This window comes from Furipterus horrens, unplaced genomic scaffold, assembly GCF_987537825.1.
Source record: "Furipterus horrens unplaced genomic scaffold, mFurHor1.1.pri manual_scaffold_1, whole genome shotgun sequence".
Taxonomy (NCBI): domain Eukaryota; kingdom Metazoa; phylum Chordata; class Mammalia; order Chiroptera; family Furipteridae; genus Furipterus; species Furipterus horrens.
In genome coordinates, this window is record NW_028327171.1 from 210596986 (window position 1) to 210623637 (window position 26652).

Sequence of the window (26652 nt, forward strand, 5' to 3'; positions counted from 1 at the left end):
GGCGGAAGAGGGCAAAGGGGGAAAAATTGGGACAACTGTCATATAATAACAATAAAAAAGTTAAAAAAAAAAATTCCCCTTTCAATGCTAAAATACAAATTCTCAATGCTTACTTCTAGAATATGTTTTTCAATAGATACTAAACATGACTGATTGGGTCCAAATGAAATGTCAAAACCAGTATGAATATAATTAAGTTGAAGGCTGTCACAGAGTTTATAACCTCCAGCCATAACTTCAGTATCTATCCTCAGAGTTGCTCACCAACCTGGAGAGCCAGGAAACCCGTTGTTCTAAGAGGAATCACATTGCTTCCCCCTCCTTCCTTTCTCTTTTCATTCTCCCTCCCTCACTGCCTCCCTCCCTCCCTCCCTCCCTGCCCCCCTCCCTCCCTCCCTCCCTCCCTCCCTTCCTTCCTCTCTCCCTCCCTCCCTTCCTCCCTTCCTTCCTTCCTTCCTTCCTTCCTTCCTTCCTTCCTTCCTTCCTTCCTTCCTTCCTTCCTTCCTTCCTTCCTTCCTTTTCTTTCTTCCTTTCAGGAGAGAAGGGTAATCCAGGACTTCTGGGATCAACCGGACCTCCAGGGAAAATGGGGCCAAAAGGACTGCCAGGTAAACATTCCCTCCTTAGTTTGCTCTCCATGAAGAAAGAGTATCTCATGAGCAAAGCCATCATCTTCTTATGCTCATGCCAACAGGTGTACGAGGAGACCCCGGCACAGTTACGATCATCTCCCTCCCAGGAAGTCCAGGGCCACCAGGCCCAGCCGGACAGCCAGGGGTTCCGGGAGACCCTGGGCCACCGGGGCCACCAGGAAAACCAGGTGTGGGACTGGCAGCATTGACTTGGATCACTAAGAAGTGGTTGAACCAGACAATGATAATTCACAGAAAATGTTACACATTATATTCCAATCAGTTTTAGAATGAGCTCATTTTACTCTTTACCAACAAATACAAGACCTTTTGAATCTGTTGAAAGCCATTGTGCATAGTACAGTATTCCCTCCCTTATCGCGGGTATTACGTTCTAGACGCCCCCGCGATAGGTGAAAATCCGCGAAGTAGGAACCTTACGTTTATTTTAGTATTTATATATATTTTAAGGCTTTATAAACCCTTCCCAATATTAGATTTCCCACTCCCTTATTAACCTTTTCCACACTTTTATAAACACTACTTATGTTCTTAAACATATTCTACACCCTTAAGCCTACGTAACTTCAACAACATATGTATACAGTACCGCAAAATCCCACGATAAAGCGAAAAATCTGCGATAATTAAATATATATTTTTTAAAATCCCACGATACAGTGAGGCCGCGATAAGTGAGCCGCAATATAGAGAGGGACTGCTGTATAAACTTGAACAAATACACTTTAGCGCACTTAGGGGGTTATTTTTATTTAGGTAGAAGTATCATACCTGTCTTCTCTGACAACTGATAGTCATCGAGCTCTGTTTCTAATTGACTGCCTTCTATGTATTGATACTTTTGTAACACTGTGTATAGCCCTTGAAAAAGTAGTACAGTGCATACAGATGTGTGCTTTATCTTATGAAAAACTTCTCAAAATACTGGTGTGTGAAAATTGAATTAACCCGTCTATAGATTTAGCATATTGTAATAGTCGTCTGAATGGAATTATGTTCCAAGTTTGCTTTAGTCACCTGGGAGATGACATATTGCTTTGGTCATTACCAGGGCATAGTGACTTCCTGAACAGCAGAAAGCAGAAACCAAAATGGCAGCACAACTTGAATATGCTGTATTTCATATACTCCTAGTTCATTTGTAGGGGGCTTTTCCCCTGGGAACTAGGATGTAACAAGTTGGATGACCACCTGTCCCAGCTGGCCCAGAGCTGAGAGTCCGCTCAGTTTGCCGAACTTTCTTTGCTGAAACTGGGGAAGTCCCAGGTCAGCTGAGATGGCAGACCACCCTCCTCTTGTCCTACATGAACTAGTCAATACAATGCTGTTTTTTGTTTGGTTGTTATTGTTGTATTCTTTGTTTGTTTTTGCATAGGACCCTGTGGGCCAAGAGGCAAACCTGGCAGGGATGGAGAACCAGGAACTCCTGGGCCACCTGGAGAAAAAGGCAACAAAGGCTGTAAAGGAGAGCAAGGTAAGCAGCTGGGGTGTCTCCCTCACCCAGGGGTGCTGATTCAGCAGACGGAGAAGGCGTGTGTGCATACGTGACTACCTACAGGAGTCATCCAGGGCTTTCAGTTTGCATTGTTCAGATTAGACGAAAAACCAGCAGTAAAACGTTCACTTGGGAGAAGAAAATTCAGGAGTTACTGAAATACACCATTCCTCCTACCTCCTATCTGGGCAGGTGTACTCCAAATATTTAGTCTGAGGACCTATTTTCAGAAAGGCCAGTACTCTTTTCAATTTACAGGAGTACTTAATTAATAATATCTACTTATAGGAGTGGCATACAAGTAGAGAAATATTATCTGGATATAAACAGAAGAGAAACTCAGTATTCTTACCTAGGAAAGCCATGTTTTAACTATGCCATTCTTGAATACAATTCAACTCCTGTGTACCTTGAAAAATAGGCCTCTTAAATGTTTCAGTCTGAACATAAGCTTTATATTCACCTGGATCAAAAGCTACCTTCTGCAAGTTTCAAAAGCACCTCCTAGAAAATACCTAGATATCCAAATTTTATTTTTTGGATTGCTGACTAAAATAAGAAAGAATTCCGTGGTTTCCCAATCTTCAAATATATGCCCAGATCTACTATAATAAAACTGTAAAGTCTAGAGATCTAAATCTTTAAAAATTTAAATATAATGCTAATATTTAATTTCATAACCACTCATAATTTAGTATTGTCACGAGTGTCAGTATTTGACTTTCTTACAAATGTGTTTTCAAAGTGCTTTAAAAAAAAGTCTTACTAATAATTCTATGAATTAAAAAACTTCACTGACCAAGTCAGTGTTTCAGAATGGGACCACAGCAAGAGCAAAGGCCCTACAACGCTAAGTGTATTGAGAATGATTAACAAGTAGACATAGTTAATCCTAATACTACAAAAGGCCTCATAAGAATGAGAAAAGGATCCTAAGAGTCAAATGGCATTGGTCTAAACTGAGAGCCTTGGCTTTTCTTGGAAATGTGGAATATCCTTGGATGACAGCTCACCTGAGTTTCTGTCACATCTGGCTAATCGCTTCCCAGGTCCAGTGCAGAGACCTGAAGGGATCTTCTGTTTGGAGCCAGGTACAGCCCCCTGTGAAAGCAGGTACATACTAGGAACAATGAAGACACCTTCCCTTATCTGATTTATTTAAAAATGGCAATTTGGACTTTTTAAGTAAGACAACTTTGAATCATTTGGATATAGCCTATTTTCAATTTCAAAGAATGAACCAAGGACTTAGAAGACAGGAAAAGATTGGGAGACTGAAAAAAAAATCTAATATTGGGGGTTTCACAAATCCTTGTGGGAAGCATTGACTTATAATTGGCACTAAACTGAGGCACTGCCTCACTCCATGGCATGATGGTTTATGAGGAAAAAAACCAATACCTCTTTTGACTAGGTAGGCCCAAAAATCCAAGTCTCTGCCACCTCCGCATACCTTAGAACTCTAAAGAACCATCACCCATATTGGGTTGGGGTGGGAGTCAGAGTGCAGTGGCAGCAGAAATAGATCAAGGGTCAGGGGGGTGGTTGGCCCATGCCAGTATCATTAAAAAAAAAATTTTGATGGAGAAAAGGACAGGTCACGGGTCCTTATTTAGAAAGTGACAAATGTATATTAACTAGTCTTTTTACAAATGCAGAGAAACTACAAAGTAAAAAATTACCTTGGTTTTAACTCATATAAATAAACTAATATCACAGTTAAAATGTCTTCTGTTCTTATTTGCCTAATTGATCAAAACTTTCCTACAGTTTTAAACTTTGCACCTTTGAAAGGAACTATCAATGTTTTCCATGTTTATTGAAATCATGAAAAGCCCATATAATTTTTTATCTTAATTTTCAAATTATAGATATTTGATTTCTTGTTCCCCACATTGTAAAATACATTCACTTATGCATAAAAGATGTACATAAAGCCTACCAGAGGCAGGCCACTGTGTTTGGCATCACAGGAAAATAGAGATAAAGATCTGGTCTCAAAAATCTCAACATAAGTTATATACAAATATGTGTAATAGGCATTGTATGGTATTAGTCAGCATTTATGAATATGGTTTGGCCATTTTATAAGCCACTATCCTTTGTGACTCCTCATTATATTTGGGGCTTTTCAGATATACATAAACATTTAAATCAGTATATGGAAAACAAATTTGAGGCTGTATTGCAACATGTGTAATGTCTCTTGAAGGACTACCTGGATTCGATGGACGGCCAGGTGTGAAGGGGAAACCAGGTGACACTGGACCACCTGCAACCAGTACAACGATGAGAGGCTTTATTTTCACCCGGCATAGTCAGACCACAGCAATTCCTTCCTGTCCAGGAGGAACAGAGCCTCTCTACAGTGGGTTTTCTCTTCTTTTCGTACAAGGAAACGAACAAGCTCATGGACAAGACCTGGGTAATCGTCCCAGTCCCAGTCCCCAGTCACTCTGTTCCACATACAGATTGTAAATTTTTATGGCATGGGGTACTTCTCTCTGGAGTTAAGTATGAACAACCCTGGGTTCCTTACAGCACTTTTTAAAGACAGGAAACAAAACACTGACTTCATGTCTAATTTTTATTCCAAAATGTAAAGCTCTTTTGAATTAAAAGTACAGTTGACATACAATATTATATTAGGTTCAGATGTAGAACATAGTAAGATTTCACATTTATATACCTTACAAAGTGATCACCACAAAACATCTACTATCCGTCGTTGTACAGTTATTATATCGTTAATAGTCCCTATGTTGTACTTTACATCCCCATGACTTATTTGTAGGTTTGTACCTCTTAATCCCTTAATCTATTTCCCATACCACCACCCAGTCCTCTAGCAATTATCAGTTTTTCTGTATCTATGGGTTAGTTTTGTTTGTTCATTATTTTTTTTTAGATTCTACACCTAAGTGAAATAATACAGTATTTTTCTTTCTCTGACTTTAACTTAGCATAATACCCTCTACATCTATCCATGTTGTCACAAATGACAAGATCTATTTCTTTTTCATGGCTGAGTAATATTCTAGTATGTGTGTGCATGTGTGCTTCAATAACTTCGTTATTGTAAGTAATGCCGCAGTAAATATAGACATGCATATATCTTTTTTAATTGTTTCATTTTCTTCAGGTTACCCCCAGAAGTGGGATTGCTGGCTCCTTCTTTGTCTCTTGTTATATAGCCTTTGTTTTAGTCTTTTTGTCTGATATAAGTATTGCTATCCCAATTTTTTTTTCATTTACATTTTCATGCAATATCTTTCCATCTTTACTTTCAGTCTCCATGTGTCTTTCATTCTGGAGTCTCATGTAGGCAGTGTACGTAGGGGTCTTTTTTTTTTTTTTTTTTTTAACCCATTCAGTTACCCCTAAGGTTTTTCAGTGGAGCACTTTGTCAATTTCCATTTAAGGTAATTATTGATAGGTATGTTCTTACTGCCATTTTAATTGTTTTCATACTAGATTTATAAGTGATTGTTCTACTGTCTTTACTATTTTTCCCTTCATGGTGAGATTTTTTTCATATATTTTCTTATTTTTAGTTTTGGCCTTTTCCAATTAAAGAATTCCCTTTAACATTTCTTGTAATGCTGGTTTAGTGGTGATGAACTCCTTTAACTTTTGCTTGTCTGGGAAAATCTTGATCTCTCCTTCAATTCTGAATGATAACCTTGCTGGGTAGAGTACTCTCGGTTGTAGGTTTTTTTCTTTCATCACGTTGAATATATCATGCCACTCTCTTCTGGCCTGCAAAGTTTCTGTTGAAAAGTCAGCTGATAATCTTATAGGCATACCCTTGTATGTAACTAGTTGTTTTTCTCTTGCTGCTTTTAAGATTCTTTCTTTATCTTTAACTTTTAACAACTTAATTATAATGTGTCTTGGTGTGGGTCTCTTTGGGTTCATCTTGTTTGGAACTCTCTGTGCTTCCTGGACTTGGATCTCTGTTTCCTTTGTCAAGTTAAGAAAGTTTTCAGCCATTATTTCTTCAAATAGGTTTTCCACCCCTTTCTCTCTCTCTTCTCTTTCTGGGACCCCTATGATTCTAATGTTAGTATGCTTGATGTTATCCCAAAGGTCCCTTATGCCATCTTCATTCTTTTTAATTCTTTTTTCTTTTTGATCTTCCAATTGGGTGATTTCTACTATCCTGTTTTCCTGATTGCTGATCCTTTCTTCTGTGTCATCTGATTTGCTATTGACCCCCTTCAGTGTATTTTTCATTTCAACTGTTATATTCTTCAGTTCTGATAGGTCCTTTTTTATAATGTTTATGTCTTTGTTGAAGATCTCACTGTGTTTATTCATTTGTCTAGAGTCGAGTACACATGTTTATGACTATTACTTTGAACTCTTCATCTAGGATACAGCTTACCTGTTTCATTTAGTTCTTCTGGGTTTTTCCCCTGTGTTTGTTTGTTTGGAACATATTCTTTTCTATCCTCATTTTGCCTGTTTGTTTCTATGTATTGTATTAGGCAGGTCAGCTAAATCTCTTGGTTGTGAAAAAGTGACCTTATTTAGAAAGTATCCTGTGGGGCCCTTATTTAGAAGATGTCTCCCTTGTCACCAGAGCCAGGTGCTCTACAGGGTAGACTAGTGTGGCCTTTGGTTGTAGCTCGGCCACAACTTCTATGGACACACTGACAGGCAAAGCTGGTCTCTGGCCTGCTGACTGTGAGCCTGACCACAACTGTTGCAGGCTCACTGGTGTGCAGGGCAAGCCTTTGGTGCAACTGGCTGCAAAGCCCACCCCCACTGTTGCGGACACACTCTTTGTGCTGGTGCTGAGTGAGGCTGCCCACTGGGTATAGCAAGGCAGGAGGTGCTTTGGAGGAGTGCTCCCCTGGTTAGGGCCTCAGGATAATGCCAGGGTGGGGGGAACAGTGTTAGATATGGCACCTTCCAGTGTCAGACCAGCTAAGTTAAAGAAAAGGGAAAAAATGGTGCCCACCGGCACCTCTGACACAAGAGCAAGTTCCAACAGACCCCTGTCCCTTCAGCACACACCCTAAAATTAGTCAATGTATCACCTTCGTGTATGACCTAGGTGCTTTTCAAACTGCTGCCTCTGCGCCAGGGCTCAGAAAGAGTGCAGCCTGGGTTCCCAAGAGCCCGTTGGCTCTCCCTGATGTAAGCCTTGCTGGTTCTCAAAGCCGGATGTTATGAGGGCTGCACTTCCTGGTTCAGGTCAACCAGACTAGGACTCAGATCCTTCGCTCTTCAGGGACGACCTCTGTGGCTGTGATATCCCTCCCACTTGCGAGTCACTGTATGAGGAGTAGGGAGTAGGGTTTGTCCTGACTAGGCTTAGTCCCTACCCCTCCTATCCGTTTCAGTGTGGCTTTTGCTTTGTATCTGTAGTGGTGGGAAATCTGTTCTGCTAGTCTTCAGGTGGTTCTCAGAGATAGTTGTTCTCTAGGTAGTTGTAGTTTGGGTGTCAATGAGAGGAGGTGAGCTGAAGATCTTCCTACTCCACCATCTTGAACTTGAAGCCAGGAGCCTTGTTCTTGAATGCCAATTTAGCTTGTCCTGTTCAACAAAAACAATTTCACTTAAATCACATATCTCCTTTTTGATCTTAAAAGTACCAACTTTTCTAAAGCTTTTTCTGGCTATTAGCTATTATATACATACCAAGAACTAGGAATACTTTGAAGCAAAAACATTTTCCCAACTGACCTCTACCAGTCCTCAAGTTCTACACTGATTAGGTAGGGCCACAGGAAGTAGTAAGAGAGAAAGAGAATTTGTTTGCCTATTGGACCTTTGATTTCTATCATTATTAAAACTTCCATAACACATTTTGCAAATAACTCTTTTGTGTCCTCTTTCTTCAGTTTTTGCAATGTTACGTTTTAATTAGCCTCTATTAGTAACAATATTCAAAACAATTTTAATTTACTGATGTTTTATTAGGAACTCTTGGAAGCTGCCTACAGCGATTTACCACAATGCCGTTCTTATTCTGTAACATCAATGATGTATGTAATTTCGCATCTCGAAACGATTATTCATACTGGCTGTCAACACCAGCTCTGATGCCAGTGGACATGGCTCCCATTACTGGCAGGGCCCTGGAGCCCTATATTAGCAGGTAAAATTCAATCCCTTAGTCTTGTAATGTGGCTAGTGAATCACTTCATTTGTAATCGAACTACAGGCAGCACATCGCAGTTCAGAAAGTGATGATGCCACCATATTTTTGTTTCATGTTACAGATGCACTGTCTGTGAAGGTCCTGCTATTGCCATAGCCATTCACAGCCAAACCACTGACATTCCCTCATGTCCCCATGGCTGGATTTCTCTTTGGAAAGGATTTTCTTTCGTCATGGTAATAAAAAAAGGAACAGCAAGTTCATTACAAAGACTGCCTATAGAATCCTGAATGCCCCCAAATGATGTGTCTGACTGCAATACATAAAATATAAACATTTGCTTAAAATCTGAAAATATACCCCTTTTAAAAAGCAGTAAGTTGTTCTCTGGTACATCATAGAGCATTTTAAGAAACAGATTTCTCAGGAGATTACCCACAAATCCTAAGTACGACATTTAGGTGATTGGTAGCTACAACATTGGTAATAAAATGTCTATTTTCTAATGTGGCATGTATTTTATATACATCGTCCACAATCCTCATGAAAACCCTGCAAGGTAGTTTCTATCATCTACAGATTTATCCCCCCAAAAAGTATTTTCTCCAAGGTCTCACAACTACTAAGTGGTAAAGCTAGGATTTGTACCCAAGTCTCTCTGCTCCAAAATCTTTATACCTTTAACTGTTTCCTTTGACATTTATATGAAGATGGGAACCAAGAGAGAAATAGCCTTTCAAAAAAAGTCCCCAGATGTAAGTGCTAAATGAAGAAATGTATGAACTGACCATCTATGAGTCTGACAGCTGCACAAACATGGTTAGTGGTTATTCCTATTCTGTATAACATCATTTGTAAGAATTGTTCCCCCTTCTTTACAAACAGATGTCCATTCTTTCAATCCTGAATTCTATAAATACTTACTGCACACTCCCCATATTGCCATAAATGGTCTAAGCACTAAGGATGCCAGCAGTGACCCAAAGTTCCTGCTCTCATAGAGCTTATCTCCTAGCGGCGAAGGTCGACAATAAGCAAGAAGACACCATAGCAGTAACAGTAATGAGTAAGGATGGTGAATGTCATGTGAAGGACAGAAGGCAAGATAAACCAGAGAGACTTGGGTAAACAAGTCCCAGCTTTACCAAGGAACAAGCAACTATTACTATTCAAAGTCCTACAGCTGCTGGTTGGTTTCATTAAACCCAGAAAGAATGCTCGGGTAATCATTCAAGCCTTTGGAAGTTTATATTTAAGCAGATCCCTAAATGACAAGAAAGAGCCAGTTACACCTGGGTGAAAAGAGCATTCCAGGCAGAAGAAAGAAACAGCTTTTAGGTTCTTGTTCATGACTACAGCTCAACTTGGAAAAGTAACTGGCATGTTAGCAGATCTGGGAAAAGCAGCATAAGAACTTTAATTCATGTTTTGTTTTTTTTTTCTTGTCTTCTATTACAAAAAATAAAAATACATAGCACTGAAAATTTCAACACCATACGCAGAATTCTTACTCAGGTATGTTTACTGTCATAGTTCACAAGCGCAGGTTCCGAGGGCGCCGGGCAAGCACTCGCGTCCCCTGGGTCCTGTCTGGAAGAATTCCGAGCCAGTCCGTTTATAGAATGTCATGGAAGAGGGACATGCAACTACTATTCAAATTCCTACAGTTTCTGGTTGGCTTCATTGAACCCAGAAAGAATGTTCAGGTAATTATTCAAAGTCAAGCTTAACCTAATGACTCAACTGCAGAACTACTGATAGGCTGCCTGTGTTAGATTTTCATTATTTTAAAAACCTTGCATGCCAGTAAAATCCTGTTTAGCTTGGCTCTTCCAGTTTACAAGTATCAACAAGTAGCCATGGTTTTGTGCTACTGCAGCAACAAAAGCATCGCTAGATATATTTAATATGTATATATGTATATAGTAAATTACTGAATAAAACCATTAAATGATCTGCTAATCTTAATGTATTGTATTGGAAGACTTTTAAGACAGGTTATTTTAAAAAACTGTTAGTTTTCATCAACAAAGATGATCTGTTGATTCCTTAGTGCTATCAAAAGACAACTAAAATCATAAAACGTTGACAATATATACACCTTTTCAGAAATACACCTCCTATAATAAAGTTTAGATGAGCTACAATATGTAGTAATAAAACTCAAACCCAGCAAGCATTCCCTTTTAATCTACATATTGATATTTTTTTTGTTTTCTTTTTTTTTTTTTTGTTTTCAGAAAACCTATTCCATCAACTGTGAAAGCTGGGGAGTTAGAAAAGATAATAAGTCGTTGTCGGGTGTGCATGAGGAGAAGACAATGAAGAAATCAAAGAAACTAGAATGTTCTTTTTCATCCTAAATAACCAAATAATGATGCAGAACATGCATTTGTTTAAGTATTTTTCTCTAACCAAACAATACCGCTCAGTGATGGCTTGAAACAAAGTTTCCGTTTGTTTCCCCATCAACAAAGCATTTCCTTTAGGTCAGTTCTGTGATCCTGGTCTCTTAATTCTGTCTCAAAGTTCCTATGGCAAGGCAGCAGTGTTTTCACAAAGTATCGCTGAATTGTATTGCACTTGTATCCAATGCACTATCTAAATGGTGACTGTATAAAGTGTGATGATTCAAGTGAAGACCCGTAGGGCCCATTAAATTCCCAAGATGTGCCCCCCCTTCTATTCCAGTCTTGGAGACTCAGGGAGGCTATATCCGTTTGAGGTTGGCCCACGACCTACTTCCCCAGACTTCAGATCCTAAGCAGATGAGGGCCAGTGGAGGACACCCACCACTGATGAAACTGGACTTTCAGATCCGTTCATTAACCTAAGGCTTGAGGGAACTGGAATTAAACGGAGGTTCATGGATTTTCTAGACTTCTTTTAAACATATGCAATACGAAGGCTAAAAGAGGGGTTCCCTGGACGGAATCACAATAGCTTAGAAAGACTGTATGGTTTTGTTTTGTATTTTTAAGTCTTTCGGTTTGTCCATTGAATTCATGTCACTGCAGCAGTATAGCCTGCTTGTATTCCAAGGAGGTACAACTGTTACCCTTAGTGAATTAATTTTAATAGAATTTTTTTACACACATCCTCAGAAATGTGTCTAATTTTAGCTCTTCTTTTACCAGCGCATCCAGATAACAGGAGAACAACTTAGGAGATGTAGCCGTCTGTTTTATCCCCACCCCTGTCAATGTTTGTGCGTGTAATTGGGCAGTTCAGTAACCTGTGAAAGAACTTAAAGCATGCGTTGGCTAATTAGGCTCAGAATATTTTTCCTTTGCTTTTAATATTCCATTTAACTTGCATATTTAGAGATTCCCTTGTCACTTCCCTAAACGTTTTTCAGGCCCGATTAAGAAAGCCCATCGTGTAAAAATGTACAAATTGTAGAGCTTTCAGCTGTGTCTTACAACTTGCTTTTCAGTGTGTTGATACATTCCCAAGGTTACTCAATTCAATTTAACAAGCATTTTATTCAGCTCCAAGCCATAACTCCAGGCCTTGTGCTAAATTATAGAAATACTAAGGCGGGGCAGGTGGGCGCTTGTTTCTGACCTACTATCCCTAAAAAGGTAACTTACTGTTTCTGTTAAAAAAAAACCACATATCTGAGTCGTTTCCCCCCTTTTCTTCCTTTATCTGTCCTAACATTTCGTCATAATTCAGCAGGCCTCAATAAAGGCTCAAAAATAAGATCTATGCCCAGGATTTCTAGCTTCTCCTAGGCTAGCTTTTTCTAGGCATCACAGACCTTGATCTGGACAATGTTTTTTTAACAAAACTCTGCAAAACATTAGAAGCCATTTATCCTTGATGGCAGCACTCTTTGATGAGTCTCAGAAGTCAGGTGTCCTAAGAAAAAGCTCTGAAGATGCTTCCTGACCCACCTAGGTGGAGCTGGTGGTGCTAATATTTAAATTCAGGTTTTATTGCTTCAATCTCAGTTGCTTTGGAAATGAAGATGCAGCCCCAGAGGACACCATACACTGTGACCACGGTCCACAACTTGTACTGCTTGTGCGACTGCTGTCAAGCCATTTTTACATCTAAACTAAGAAGCATGTCTTACTTAGATGATTTATTTATGCTTTCCTAATATTAAGACTTTTTGCTTTAAAGATATCCTACAGTCCCAATTGCACTGTAACGACATAGAGGGCCAACACATCTCCACAAACCCTCTACAGACCAGTATGTAGTTCTCCAAGTGTGGTGCCTGGACCAGCAGCTTGTGGGAACTCATCACAGAGACAAATTCTAGGGCCAACCCCACACCTACAGAATCCAAAACTCTGGGGGTAAGGCCCAGAAATCTGTCTTAACAGGCCCTCCCGGTGATTTCCAATGCACGCTTAAGACAGAAAAACTGCTCCAGGCAAACACACACAAAAACACTTCTACAGGCAGTTACCAGGTATAGCTGGCCACAACTGTTCCACCTGTGCCTCTCTTTCAAGTGCAAAAATCACAAGTGAACTTACTGTTATCTGACATTACTAATATGCAAAAGCCCCAGGTTGGTGCTAATGCCAAATGACTGGCTTCCGCCTGTCCCCGAGCCTGGATCCTCTCCCGCCCTCTCATCAGTGTTCAACTTGAGGAAGACAAGTGATGCTAAATTCCACTGAAGCCACATTACCAGCTGCTCAATCACACTCCTAAGACTGAGCATTAAAATATAGCTCATGTGCATCTCCTTCTAGGTATCCATGAGTAGCTTATAAAGTTATGAAGATTTAACTTTGTAGATAAAATGTAAATAACTTGTTTCTTCTGAATTTGGGGGCTTCAACTTTGTTATTACAGTGTGCTCAGAGGTCTCTCTTTTTGCAAGATAAATATTAAATAACTTATTTATAAAAGTATTACAATACTAAATTTGAATTTTATTGCTAATAAAAACTTACAAAGATTTTTCTATGCAAATGTAACTTACTGTTACTAAACTTAATTTAATATTTACTTTATAACCAAATGAAATATATTTAAAATATATTGAATATTTTATATTGTTGTATCTTGACAAAATTACAATGTTGTAATGTACAAATGTTTCTGTAATTATAGCTAAAATACAATTTCATTGTACTGTCTAATAATAAAATTGAAAAAATTGTATCTGGTCTTATTTTTCCAAACTGAAAATAATTTATTTTAAATTTTAAAAATATATGTTCAGTGTAAAAACAATAGAGAGTACAGAAGTTAACACACTGTGGACATGTTTTCATACCCACAGGCAAGAACTAATGATTATTTGCATGGATTTACTACATAAGTCAATGAATCCCCATTTGATGGACACTTAATTTAGTTTTATTATGGACATGTACATACTTCATTTCACATTTCTTCAATTATTTCCTCTGGAAAAAAATCTCTAGAAGGAAAACTGCAGAATCAAAGGACTCACAATCTTAGGATATATAAATACTTCCTCCCTCCCTTCCTTCTTCCCTCTCTCTCTCCCTCCCTTTCTCCTCCTCCCTTTTCCTCTCTTCCCCTCCCCCTCCCTCATTTTTGTTTTCCCGTGAAAAGCCTAATCATATCTTTTCTCATTTTCTGTGGAGACGTTTAAGGAGTTTTTACAAATCAGTAAGAAAATGTATAATTATAGAAATTATGGATCATATATTTTGATAACATGTTTCCCATTTATAATACAACTACTACTCCTTTGAAAAAAAAAGTCACAAAATTTCAAATGTAGAGAATGGGTCAAGAACACTTGGTACACTAAATATGAAATCTCATAATTAAGGAACTTACAAGCTGTGTTGAATGGCAGTAAATACATAATCAAAAGAAGAAATAGGAAAAAAAAAAAGAAGAAGAAGAAGAGATAGAATGAACAGTGATCCTAGGTAATACATCCAAGACCATGAAAATTGTTGCGCAGATAAATACCTTAGAATCATTCTCATAATTTGGCCAAAAAAATCTATTTGTTAACATCTTGGGTCAAAAAATACAGTAATCCATTTTAATGAACTTGTTTTTAAAGCTGGCAAGTAGAAAAAGAAATGCTCATTGGCTCTCTCTCTCTCTCTCTCTCCTTGTAAGACTGTTTGGAAAGGAAAATCTTGATCAGCCTCTAATGGGTTCTTAGCAACCTAACAAGCACACGCAGGACACCAAGAGCACTAAGTGCCGGGTTCCCTTTGCCCCAGTCCCAGGTCTGCCTACTGGAAAACCAACAGATGACCAAACACAGAAGGAAAGTAAGCGACTTTTGAATAACCAGGCTAAATTTAAACCACCTCAGATACATATCACCCTCTCCAGGGTTTTGCAGAGGCTATGGTGTTTCTAAAAATGCTGACATTGCTCAAAACCTTTTTAGAACTATCGCTTTAGAATTATCCTCAATTCCAAATTTCCGGCCAAACAAGAAAACAAGTCCCGTTTCCTTTATACCAAAGACCTACGACATGATCAACAGGCTTGGCTCCATGGTAAATATCCAGGTGAGCGAGATATAGACCTTGGTCTCAAACACGGACCTTAATAAGGGGACTAAATGATAATGGGGGAAAATATACAATAAAGATTAAATAAAAATAAATAAATTAAATGGCTGCACTAAAATTTAAAAAAAAAACACAATTTATAATTTGGTAGGGTTAAATAAGACACACATAATATTGGGCATTGTGATAAGTGTTTTAAGAAATGACAGTCATTTCAAAGGCTGGAGGCCTCTGGAAATAATTCAGAAAAGATGGTTCATTAAGGGCAGCTAGGATTTGGGGGCACACAAAGTATTTCCTGATCTGGCTTCAGTCCGTCCCAGCGTTGGCGGACAAGGCACCGATTTTTCCCGCGGACAGTCAGATGTCTGGATCCAGAGAGCTCTCGGAAGCTTAACGATATTGGGACCTAAATACTTCGGGATTCCCATCTTGAAGGACAAGGGGAGTCGGGCAGAGCCGCAGTCACTTGTTAAGGATCTGCAATCAGAGAGCCTGAAGAGTCACCAAAACTAAAGCGTTCAAGAACCCCTTGCAGTGGGGTGGCCACCGGAGGGAAGGGCAGAGCAGCGGGGTCTCACCGGGAGGGAGGGCGGAGCAGCGGGGTCTCACCGGGAGGGAGGGCGGAGCCGCGGGGTCTCACCGGGAGGGAGGGCGGAGCCGCGGGGTCTCACCGGGAGGGAGGGCGGAGCCCCGGGGTCTCACCGGGAGGGAGGGCGGAGCAGCGGGGTGTCACCGGGAGGGAGGGCGGAGCTGCGGGGTGTCACCGGGAGGGAGGGCGGAGCAGCGGAGTCTCACCGGGAGGGAGGGCGGAGCAGCGGGGTGTCACCGGGAGGGAGGGCGGAGCAGCGGAGTCTCACCGGGAGGGAGGGCGGAGCAGCGGGGTGTCACCGGGAGGGAGGGCGGAGCTGCGGGGTGTCACCGGGAGGGAGGGCGGAGCAGCGGGGTGTCACCGGGAGGGAGGGCGGAGCAGCGGAGTCTCACCGGGAGGGAGGGCGGAGCAGCGGGGTGTCACCGGGAGGGAGGGCGGAGCTGCGGGGTGTCACCGGGAGGGAGGGCGGAGCAGCGGGGTCTCACCGGGAGGGAGGGCGGAGCAGCGGAGTCTCACCGGGAGGGAGGGCGGAGCAGCGGGGTGTCACCGGGAGGGAGGGCGGAGCAGCGGGGTGTCACCAGAGGGAGGGCGGAGCTGCGGGGTCTCACCGGGAGGGAGGGCGGAGCTGCGGGGTCTCACCGGGAGGGAGGGCGGAGCAGCGGGGTGTCACCAGAGGGAGGGCGGAGCTGCGGGGGTCTCACCGGGAGGGAGGGCGGAGCTGCGGGGTCTCACCGGGAGGGAGGGCGGAGCAGCGGGGTGTCACCAGAGGGAGGGCGGAGCAGCGGAGTCTCACCGGGAGGGAGGGCGGAGCAGCGGGGTGTCACCAGAGGGAGGGCGGAGCAGCGGGGTCTCACCGGGAGGGAGGGCGGAGCAGCGGGGTGTCACCGGGAGGGAGGGCGGAGCAGCGGGGTGTCACCAGAGGGAGGGCGGAGCAGCGGGGTCTCACCGGGAGGGAGGGCGGAGCAGCGGGGTCTCACCGGGAGGGAGGGCAGAGCAGCGGGGGTGGTAAAGGGGCCTCAACTATACGGTGGCCGAAGGTCTGACTCTGGGTGGGGGGCACACGTGCAATATACAGCTGATGGGTTATAGAGCTGTACCCTTGAAACCTATATAATCTGATCAACCAATGTCACCCCAATAAATTTAATTTTTAAAAGATCACTTGCAGAGCTAGAGCAATCGGCAGATTCCGAAGCCTCCCAGCACGTCCACTCTGACGCAGGCCGTCCTGGAAAACAGCCCTTTTACCTGGCCACGGACGGGCCCGTGTAAACAAGCGGCTCTGAACGACCACGAACCCTAATAAGCACAAGCCTGAACCAAACACGTACCCTGGAAGGCCGTTCCTTGCGGCAGGTGCACGGACCTCGCAGAACTGCGCCGGGGGACTGGCTCGGCCGAGTCACCGCCCCGCCCCCTGCGCGTGGGTCTCGCGTGCGCCCGCCCCCTGCGTCACGTGACCGCGGGCCCGCCTCCACTACGGGTGCTGAGAGGGGCCAGTCTCCGCCGTTCTCGCGTCTGCGCCGGCCCGTTGCGGGCCGCTCCGGCCGGTGTTTTACCCGGGCGCCTCCGTGCGCTCTGCCAACGGCCTCTGACAGCGCCCACCAGAGCGCCCCGGGAGCCGGCGGGCGGCAGCCCTCACCGGGGACCCTCCAGCGGGCCCGGGGTGAGTACTGACGTCTCCCCGACGCGGGACCTGCAGCCTGGCGCCGAGGCCCCAGCGCGTCCCCGCTGCCTCCCTCGCCCGAGTCCCGACCCCCGGGCTTCTCGCCTTCACCCCTAGCTTTCCGCCCTCTCGGGGCTTTCTCCCTCCACCCCACCCCCACCCCCAGGCCCCGATTGGGGCCTGGAAACGTTTGGGGGCCAACCTCCCTTTCCAGTTCGCTGTCTCTTATTGTCGATCAATTCGGACCTTTTTCGTCTAGAAAATAGCCTGGGGGTTGGGAAGCACGACGGGTGTGCTGAGCTCGCACGCGGCACGTCGCTGGTCGCCGTCCCTGTCTCCGGGCAGAGGCCCTGGCACCGTTATGACCTTGAACTAGGCACCTGCCGACCAGAAAAGGAGGTTTTTGTTTGTTTGTTTGTATGTTTCTGCTTGGGGGGGAAACGTGCTGGAAAAGAAAGGCCTCGTTGGAAGCCGGCTCGGCCGCCAGAGGCCCGGGTCGGCCCGGCCCGGGAGCATCCTTGCTGGCAGGTGCCGGTGCCCGAGGTGCTCCTCCGATGGGTTTCCTCCCCGGAGCGGGACGCGGCCGGAGGGCTGGGTTCCGGTTGCGCCGCGCCGCCGGTCTGGGACCGCAGGCGGCCCCCCGGGGTGGAAGGCGACCCCGGCTGCGTCCCGCGGCGCTGGAGCCCGGCGCCTCCTCTCCGCGCAGGGGAGAGAGCCCTTCCCAAAGCGGAGGCGTCTTTTAATCGCGAAGATAAGAAAGGCCTGGGGCCCTTGTTCTTTGTTCCCCAAAATAGGATGAGTTGTACCCAGGCCTCTGGCCAGCGGAGATACTCGAGCGGCGGTACCTCCAATGCTTTCTCTCCCGAGATGGGAAACACTTGCTTCTGAGTCAATTTCTTCAGTTTAATGAGATCCGGAAGGAAAATCGCCTAGGAAAATGGATTTGGAGAGAATTAGAACCGTTTAGTTGTACCGAGGAGCCTTTCCCCGTGTAATTCCATTCCGGGTGGGGGGGGGTCTGCTATCGTGTTGGTTTCAAAGGCTTGTGAATTGGTTTTGCTCTTCTTCCCAAAGGAAATGGGTGTGCTCCGGTCCTTCCTGTCTGATAGGGCTGCCTCGCTGTAGGATTACGCGGTTGGGCTGTTGCTCTCCTCCCTTCTGGTGTTCGACCTTGTTTTCTGTGCATTCATAACCGTGTTTTAGAATTCCAAGTTTTCGGTGACTTTTCTTACAATTAATTCTGGATCGTTAATCCTAACTTGCTAATACATACAGCCTTCAATGTCACAGGGTGACCGAGATGAACACCCTGAACTGTGTTCACACAATAGGTGATTTTAAAAAACCAGACGTGTGTGTGTGTGTGTGTGTGTGTAATTAGAGAATTATATAAATCTTCGCAGCCACGATCCATTTGACCCAAGTTTTTTGTCACTCCCCAGGGTTTTTCTCTGGGTCTCAGTGTTCTGATCTAGAAAATCAGTCAAGCTTGAATCATTGTGTCCCAAGAGTGGGACACTTTCCATCAGTAGGATGTGACTGATTTGACTCTGGGCGGTAAATGGATGAGGGTTTTTTAAATAGTTTTGTTATACGTATTTAAACCATAGTTTAAGATAGTGATGTAAAACTTCCTTTTAAAGGACATTGAAGATTTTTCAAAGTCGAATGGATGATTAAGCTTAATTAAGAGTAAATGTACTCTTAAATATGGGTAAAACCAGGAAGTTGGTAAATTACTGATATTTGGGAACCACTGTGATTCTTGAGAGGAATTTTGCTTCCTTAATTTTATAACAAAATTGGTAGTAGATTCTAAGTGACAAAACTCAGGAATTAATATCTTAACTCCAATGAGAGGTTTATTTGATTTATTGCCAGTTTTATTTTATTTATTGCCAGAAGATATTACCAAAAAGGCTAGAGCCCAATGCAGAAGGGGAACAATTAGGTTTTTGATTCATTTTACTTAAGCAGAAACTTTGTAATTTGGACAGTTCAGTGTTAAGTCTTTGTAGAAAAGGTGCATTTACTTTCTTAAATGTAAGTAGCTCATATTGGCTTCAGGAGTACTTGGGCTCTTTCCAGAAGCGGTCTTTTCCTTGCCCACCTTTATGATCCAAGTCTGCGGTGCTTGACAAACTCAGAGACTGTCAGAAGCTGAGAGGTTGCTGTGGAAGGGACAGTTGAGATGGGGGTGGGCGGGGTGTCCCACTGCCAAGTCACTGAGACTGAAATGTGGGCAATGAATGTGCAGAAGAGCGCATTCAGGCCAATAATGTTGCCTCTCTTGTTTATTATAAAATTTCAGTTTGTAATGTCCCGATAGGATCCTTTTTTTAAAAAAAAATTTATTTTAATAAGGTTGCTTCATTTTATTTATTTATTTTTTAATTTTATTTATCTGTTTTTAGAGAGAGGGGAAAGGAGAAAGAGAGGGAGAGAAACATCACTGTGCGGTTGCCTCTCACGCGCCCCCAACTGGGGACCTGGCATGCAACCTAGTCATGTGCCCTGACTGGGAATCGAACCAGCGACACTTGGTTTGCAAGCCGACGCTCAATCCACTGAGCCACAGCTGGCAGGGGGAGCTGATAGAATCTTTTTGAGATACACCTTTTCAGTGTTATTTCTAAATATAAGCTTCTCTGCTGCTTTCAGGTCCACACCAGATTATAGGAAGAATATCTCATTAGAATAATGCACAAAAATTGATAATAGAGGTTCCCTGTGGGGACCTGGGTGTTATAGGATAGGATCCGATGGGACACTTGATTTTCTTGTATGTTTTGTGTATGTTGTACCATGTGTACATATTACTGGTTTGAATGAAATACTGAATGAAAATTATAAATAAAAGTTATATAAATATGAAATTAAATACTAAATAATTTTTCCAATATTGTTCCTTCTTAATATGTATGCATGTATAGATACGCTTATATGTGTATATGTGTATTAAGATTCTTTTAAACTCATGTATTTTTCATCTACATTTTGCTAAATTCAGGTCAGAAATGATGACAATCTTTTATTTAATCTTACATTAACTAATGAATGGTTGTAGGGCCCTGTCTGGGAGACTAAAATCGGCGGTAAGCTTTTTTAATTGTTTCTTTATTTTATGGGTTGTTTTTTTTTTTGTTTGTTTGTTTTTTATGTAAGGTTGTGCATCTTTGATGATTTTTATCATTTGGAGGATTTCCAGAAATGAGTTTCTAATGTGGCATCATCTAGCTGCTCAGTTAGCTCCTGTTTTTCTCCACCAGGTACAAAAGCGGCTCTTAAATCCAGCACGCGCACATTGAAGCAAGTTAAAGTATTTACTATGAAGCACAGGAGCAGATAGTGCCAAACAGCAAGCAGTAGTTGGTACACATACGTGAGTAAAACTTCGCTCTTTTCGCTCTGTGTTCTTAGCCCTTAAGCCGTCCGTCCGCATGCCAAATCCTTAAAGTTCAGCCATTTGGGTGAAGAAGAGAAAAGCAGGTTAGCACTCAGGACTTCATGTCCGGAGCAACCTCTAAAGACTCTCCTAAGCATCTCAGCGAGGAGGCGGGGATGGTGTGTAATACACCCCTGCCGCGGAGTTTAAGAGATAGCCCAGCTGTGACTTACAGTTATACCGTCCTCAATTTTTTATTGCCCTTGATTTAGATATAATATCGTTTGCTGAAAATTTAGTATGATTTGGTTTTCACAGTTATTTCCTTTTAAAGAAAACATTACTTGTACATCAAATTTTTAGGCTACTTCAAACACACTTGCCTTTTACATTCTCTTCGTGGTGTCTTGAACTCAGTCAAAAAAATGAAGAGGTTTTTTCATTTTTGAGTAGTTTTATGGCTAAGTATGTTTATTTTCTAATCTGATTTCTCATTTGTATATACATTGGATTAGTTTCTCTGTATCCTGTTGGTAAAACCATCGTTATGACTTTAGAGCTATAGAATAATTCTGTTTAGCAGGGGTTTGAAAACTGATTTCTCAGATCAAGTCCCAAGCCTGTTGAAATCCAGAAACAATGTAAAGTAGATGTTTACTTTTAGTCGTAGTTTCTTATGAAATGAATTGTTGAAATACTGATTTTTATTCTTTCTTTTTTGCAGCTGGAAAAGCAGTGTCGGTGTTGTTATGTACACCTCCAAAGCAGTTCAGATCTGTAGGGGAATTGTTGTGTAAAGTAAACTGAACTACAGGGTAGCAGTATTTTAATAGCTATTATAGCCTGTATTTACTGTATTAAAAATGAGTAAAAGAAAAACAAGTGACCCACCAATAGGAAGGTCAGTGACATTTTATTCAGTTGAGCTGGTATTATAGGCTTGAGAGATAGTGGCCTTAACAGCTGGTTTGCCTTAGGCTGACCACGCTCTTTTTTTTTTCACGTTTTTACCAGCTGTATTTTGCGGCAGCTTTCTTTCTATTGCGTTTCTCTAGAGCATGGATCCTTCTTTAATTGGGTCACTCAGTGCATCCATACCATCTTTCCCCTTAAAGGCATGTCATGCTTTTAAAAAATATACACATGAATATGATATTAAATACAAATTAATAATGCGGAACTTTAAATTCCTCAAAATGAATGTATGCATTAAGGATTTATTAATACATATGCTATATTTGCTATTCGTTACATCTCAATCATCAGATATACATTCAGCAAGAGAAGTTTTAATTTGTATTTTGTGATCGTCAAGGGCTTGCATCTCCTTTTTTTGTAAATTTGGAATTTTATTTGCCTTACAAATCATTAAAGATTTTTTTTGTGCATGAAAGCAATTTCAAATTTTATTTTTGTAATATTTTCCTCAAACGATTGATTAGGAAACTTTTAAGTTTTCTTTCAGGCATTTCTGAGTTACAAGCAGCATGCATATTTATGCAGAGAGTATATGCGTGTGTGTACATTTGTGTTGTGGTTAGATAATAATTTTTTTAAATTTGATCCCAAGCAATATTCTCATGGAGCAGTTTCATCTGATAAATGAGAAGTCATAGTGTTGAGGAAAACATTCTCTTCGCCTTTTATTTTTCCTTTGTATGTATTACACACTCGTCAGTGAGAAGTTCCTTTTTGCTCGTTGGCTGAGGTATTGTCAGCCGACTTCCCGGGTAGAGAACACCGACGTTGTAACCCTCAGCCACCTGCCTGACTTCTTTTGCCCACAGAGTGAGTGGGGCAGCATTTCCTTCGCCCACTGCTGCTGAGATGGCGGAAATTAGTCGAATTCAGTACGAAATGGAATACACCGAAGGTATTAGCCAGCGAATGAGAGTCCCGGAAAAATTAAAGGTCGCACCACCAAATGCTGACCTGGAACAAGAATTCCAAGAAGGGGTTCCAAATGCTAGTGTGATCATGCAGGTTCCAGAGAGGATTGTAGTAGCAGGTACTTTACGTCTGCTTGTTAAGTTGCCTGACATATCGTTTGTTTTATATATTTTTAGGAAAAGGAGTTCGGAAATGGAACTTTATTTTTTCAGAATTTTTATTTTTAAATCAGCTAATTCTTGAGATGTAATATATTCATAACTTATATACATAAAAATGTGTGTAATTTTTAAGTGTGTAGCTTAATGAGTTTTGACAAATGTGTGCACCAGGTAACCCCAACCGCTGTCCAGATATAGGACATTCTCATTGCCCTAGGACACCCCCTTCTGCCCCCTCTCATTCCCTTTCTACCCCTCACTTCCTGGCAACCATAGTCCCCTTTGTATACCCAGAGACCAGAGTTTCATATAAATGGAATTATATAGTATATACTTGTTGCTTAGTGTAATGTTTTTAATTTTTTTTTTTTCTGTTGTTGTTTATATCTTGTCCCCATCTTATTACTGAGTAAAATTCCACTGTGTAGATGCACCAGTTTGTTTATCCATTCATCTGTTCATGGACATTTGGGTTTTTTCCTGTTTGGGATTATTAGGATTAAAGGTGCTTCGAATATTCATGTACAGAACTTTGGTTTTTGTTTGTTTGTTTTAATTATGCTATTACAATTGTCCCAATTTTTCCCCTTTGCCCCCCTCCACCGAGCACCCCTCACTCCCTCAGGCAACCCCCCCACCCTAGTTCATGTCCATGCGTCATGCGTATAAATCTTTGGCTGCTCCGTTTCCTGTACTGTTCTGTATGTCCCAATGGCTACTCCACGTACAGAACTTTGTGAGGACATGGGTCTTTATATCTCTGGGAATGGAATTGCTAGATTATATTATAGTTATGTTTAATTTTATAAAAAGCTGTCAAGCTGTTTTTGAAAATGATTATACTCTTATATTCCCATCGATGATGTATGAGCATTTCAGCTGCTCCACATCCTTGTCAACACGTTGTATTGTCAGTCTTTTCAATTTTAGCCATTCTGGTGGGTATGTAGTGGCAGATGCAGTTTAATAAAACTACTAGCTTCTTAAAACCTCCCTTCTTTCCTTTTTATTTTTTTTCACTCCCAGGTAATAATGAAGACATTCCATTTTCAAGACCGGGGGATCTTGACCTCATTCAGTCAACTTCTTTTAAACCTCTGGCACTAAAAACTCCACCTCGTGTACTTACGCTAAGTGAAAGACCACTAGATTTTCTGGATTTAGAAAGACCTCCTCAAACCCCTCAAAATGAAGAAGTAAGTAGAGTTTTTAGCATCAACTGAATTTGAAATAATATAGTAAAAAGCAAAAGTTAAAAGAGGAGTTTAGAGGCTACAAATCATATTATTAACAATATATAATGAAAGCCTCCGTGGACCATTGATTAATATAAATTTTGATTTATGGATATCTCAAATAATATATTCTCTTGTTTTTGTTTTTTTTTTATTTAAATATTATGTTTCAAGGAAAAGCAGACTGGCGATCATGAACTAGGCACTATACTATACCTTCAGCAATACAGAAAAAGTTGGGAAGTTTAGCCTAGGAGAAGATTAATGTGTCACTTTGTTACAAAAGCAGTCTGGCAGACAGGCAAAGCTCTTTTCCCTTGACACTAGCTATTCTCCCTGCTTGCTGAGAAGTTTCTCCTGAGTTAGCTACTGTACCGCGGAACACTGATAGCCCTGTTGGCCTAAATATGGCAGTATGGGCAAATCAGGAATTAGTAACAAAGTTCAGGTCTTGCCTCTCCCATTGATACAGGGCCAGTTTTGTAAAACTCCTATAATGATTCCTGTAGTTGCAACTTTTTCATTACAGCTTCTGAAATTCTGTGTTGTCAGGAGGCTAGAATGAGACAATGTGAAACATAGGTTTCTTGATAATGAAACTGCCTGTCTTTCCTTTTTGACACAAGGAGGGTGAAGGACCCATACAACACAGGAGAGTGAGGTGTCCTAGTACTAGATACAGTCTTTTGTTTTTAATTATTTGTTTGTTTGCTTTATTTTATTTTTAGAGAGAGGGGAAAGGAGAAAGAAAGGGAGAGAAACATGACTGTGTGGTTGCCTCTCACTCACGCCTCTAACTGGGGACCTGATATGCAACCTAGTCACGTGCCCTGACTGGGAATCGAACCAGTGACACTTGGCTCGCAGGCCGATGCTCAATCCACTGAGCCACAGCATCCAGGGCTGATACGGTCTTTTTAGTTGGAAGTTTCTACTGAGGTGATGGAGAAAGTATACCCATCGGTGCTAGTTTGGACATTGTAGATATCTGCTGGGTGTAAAGCATTAAATTTGAGAGTTGACGTGGTGGAATAGGCGCTACGATATTTGCATAATTGTATTTATTTAAGGAACATTTTTTTCCCTTTATTATAAGACACTGCACTGTGAGCCGTAGCTCCTGCACGGTGGGCCAGTGAGGGAAAGGTGCCAGCACGCACAGAAGCTAGGAGGCTCCTTACAGCAAGGAGTAACGGGAGTTAGGGTGGCGGTTACACACAGCGCAAGATTTCACAGCCTGCTCCCAGGCGGGGCCCCGTCCCCGCACCCCAAAGCTCTCGCTGGGAATTACAGCTGTCAGTGGTCGTGTCTGGGAGTGAGGGTTATGCCAGGAGGGAAACGCTCCCTTCAACACTCTTCTAATTTTGTTTTTCTTTTGACCTTTCTGCTCCCACTGTTTTAGACACTTAGGCCTACGTGGTATGAAGAACTGCTTGGAAACGAGGCACACTCTTTCCTAAGTGATTATTTCAGCCCGAGTGAGGAAAAAGGTTTCCCGCCAGAATTACCCTCAGTAGACCCAGATTTAAGTCTAGGTGGGATTTACCCCTGCTAAGTAATTTTGCGATTTAGTCAAATGTGTTAAGTGCCCAGAGCAGGTAATACTCATCTAATTTTGGAGGCCTACTTTGCTGCTTACTAACCACACAACCTAGAGCAAGTTATTTAACAATTACAAGGCTCAGCTCTAAAATATAAAAATAATGCCAAATGTATAAGAGTATTGTGAGAATTAGATGTCATAATGCCTGTAATTTGTTTAGCATGTGTCTAATTTATGTTAAAAGCACAGTGTATATAAATATTGTTATGAAAGTTGAAATCCTGTGGCAGGAGCCAAATCCCAAGAGGCTCCTGAGCAGGAGTTCCTGACTGTGGTCCCAGCTGCCTGGTGAAGGAGGGGCAGTGATGGCGGGTGATCTGTGCTTCAGTTCCGCAGAAGGGGCAGCAGCCCTCCAGGGGCAGTCAGCCAAGGAGCAAAGGCGAAAGGGGCAGGACCAGCGTTCTCCGAGCTTTTAGAAAATGGACTGAGGTAGAAGGGCAGGAAGGCCCTGTGCGCCAGTAAGACTACGGTTCATGCCGATGCCATTCAGTAGCTGTCGGGTGAGGTCCCTGAACCGCTGACTCTGCAGCAGCCATTCTGTGGCACGTGCCAGGGCTTCTCACCCTTGGTCTGGCTCAGTCTTTGTTGTGGTGAGGGCTGTCCTTCTGTGTGGTGGGACGTTTGGATTGTTCAGCAGCATTCTTGACTTCTGTTTGCTAGATGCCACTAGCGCCCTCCAAGTCATGAAAATCAAAAAGGTCTCTCATAGCCAAAAGGTGGAAACCCCTAAATGTTCATTAGCAGACGAATAGATAAGCCAAATGCAGTATATCCGTATAGTAGAATATTTTTCAGCCATAATAAGGAATGAAATATTCACACCTGCTGCCACGTGGATGAACCTTGAAAACATTGTGCTAAGTCAAAGAAGCTGGGCAGAAAAGGCCATATATTGTATGATTGCACTTACATAGAAGCATCCAGAGTAGGCAGCTCCACAGACAGAACGCAGATGAGCAGTTGTCAGAGGTTGGGGGAGACAGACTTTGGAGTGACTGCTTAATCGTAATGACTGTGACAGCCATGAAACAGTGGCAGCTGCGCTGTGTGTTTTGCTCGTGGAATCCGCGGGTAAGGCATGTGCATCAGGCTTAATAGGGAAAACTTGTTTCTCTTCTGCAGTACGTGGGCCTAAGGTAGCTTGAGGCTGTGATCTGAAGGCTTACCTCCCGTGTCCGGGACCCCAGCTGGGGCTGTCGGCCGGTGCACCTACACACGGCCTCTCCTGTGGCTGCTTGGGCTTCCTCACACCATGGTGCCATGGTTCCACACACGAAGAGGCTGGAGAAAAAAAGGCAGAAACGTCCCGTTTCGTACAATACATGTGCCTTTAAAAACTGTTGGGAATTGTTCTTAAATAATATGTCTTATGTATATA

The 26652-nt window shown here is 42.3% G+C and overlaps 2 protein-coding genes across 2 annotated transcripts in view; both read left to right on the forward strand.

Annotated features, from left to right (window-relative positions):
* COL4A3 (collagen type IV alpha 3 chain) overlaps nt 1-12746 on the forward strand; it is a 70848-nt gene extending 58102 nt beyond the window's left edge. The window contains exons 45-52 of the mRNA XM_090288430.1: nt 537-608; nt 695-820; nt 2029-2127; nt 4361-4573; nt 8080-8257; nt 8382-8496; nt 9794-9966; nt 10501-12746. Coding sequence (XP_090144556.1) covers nt 537-608; nt 695-820; nt 2029-2127; nt 4361-4573; nt 8080-8257; nt 8382-8496; nt 9794-9966; nt 10501-10585 — 1061 coding nt within the window. The 3' untranslated portion in view covers nt 10586-12746. The remainder of the gene's footprint in view (nt 1-536; nt 609-694; nt 821-2028; nt 2128-4360; nt 4574-8079; nt 8258-8381; nt 8497-9793; nt 9967-10500) is intronic.
* Nucleotides 12747-16804: 4058 nt separating this feature from the next.
* MFF (mitochondrial fission factor) overlaps nt 16805-26652 on the forward strand; it is a 29259-nt gene continuing 19411 nt past the window's right edge. Inside the window, exons 1-6 of the mRNA XM_090284795.1 lie at nt 16805-17000; nt 20270-20382; nt 21110-21286; nt 22173-22393; nt 23463-23632; nt 25267-25269. Coding sequence (XP_090140921.1) covers nt 21249-21286; nt 22173-22393; nt 23463-23632; nt 25267-25269 — 432 coding nt within the window. The 5' untranslated portion in view covers nt 16805-17000; nt 20270-20382; nt 21110-21248. The remainder of the gene's footprint in view (nt 17001-20269; nt 20383-21109; nt 21287-22172; nt 22394-23462; nt 23633-25266; nt 25270-26652) is intronic.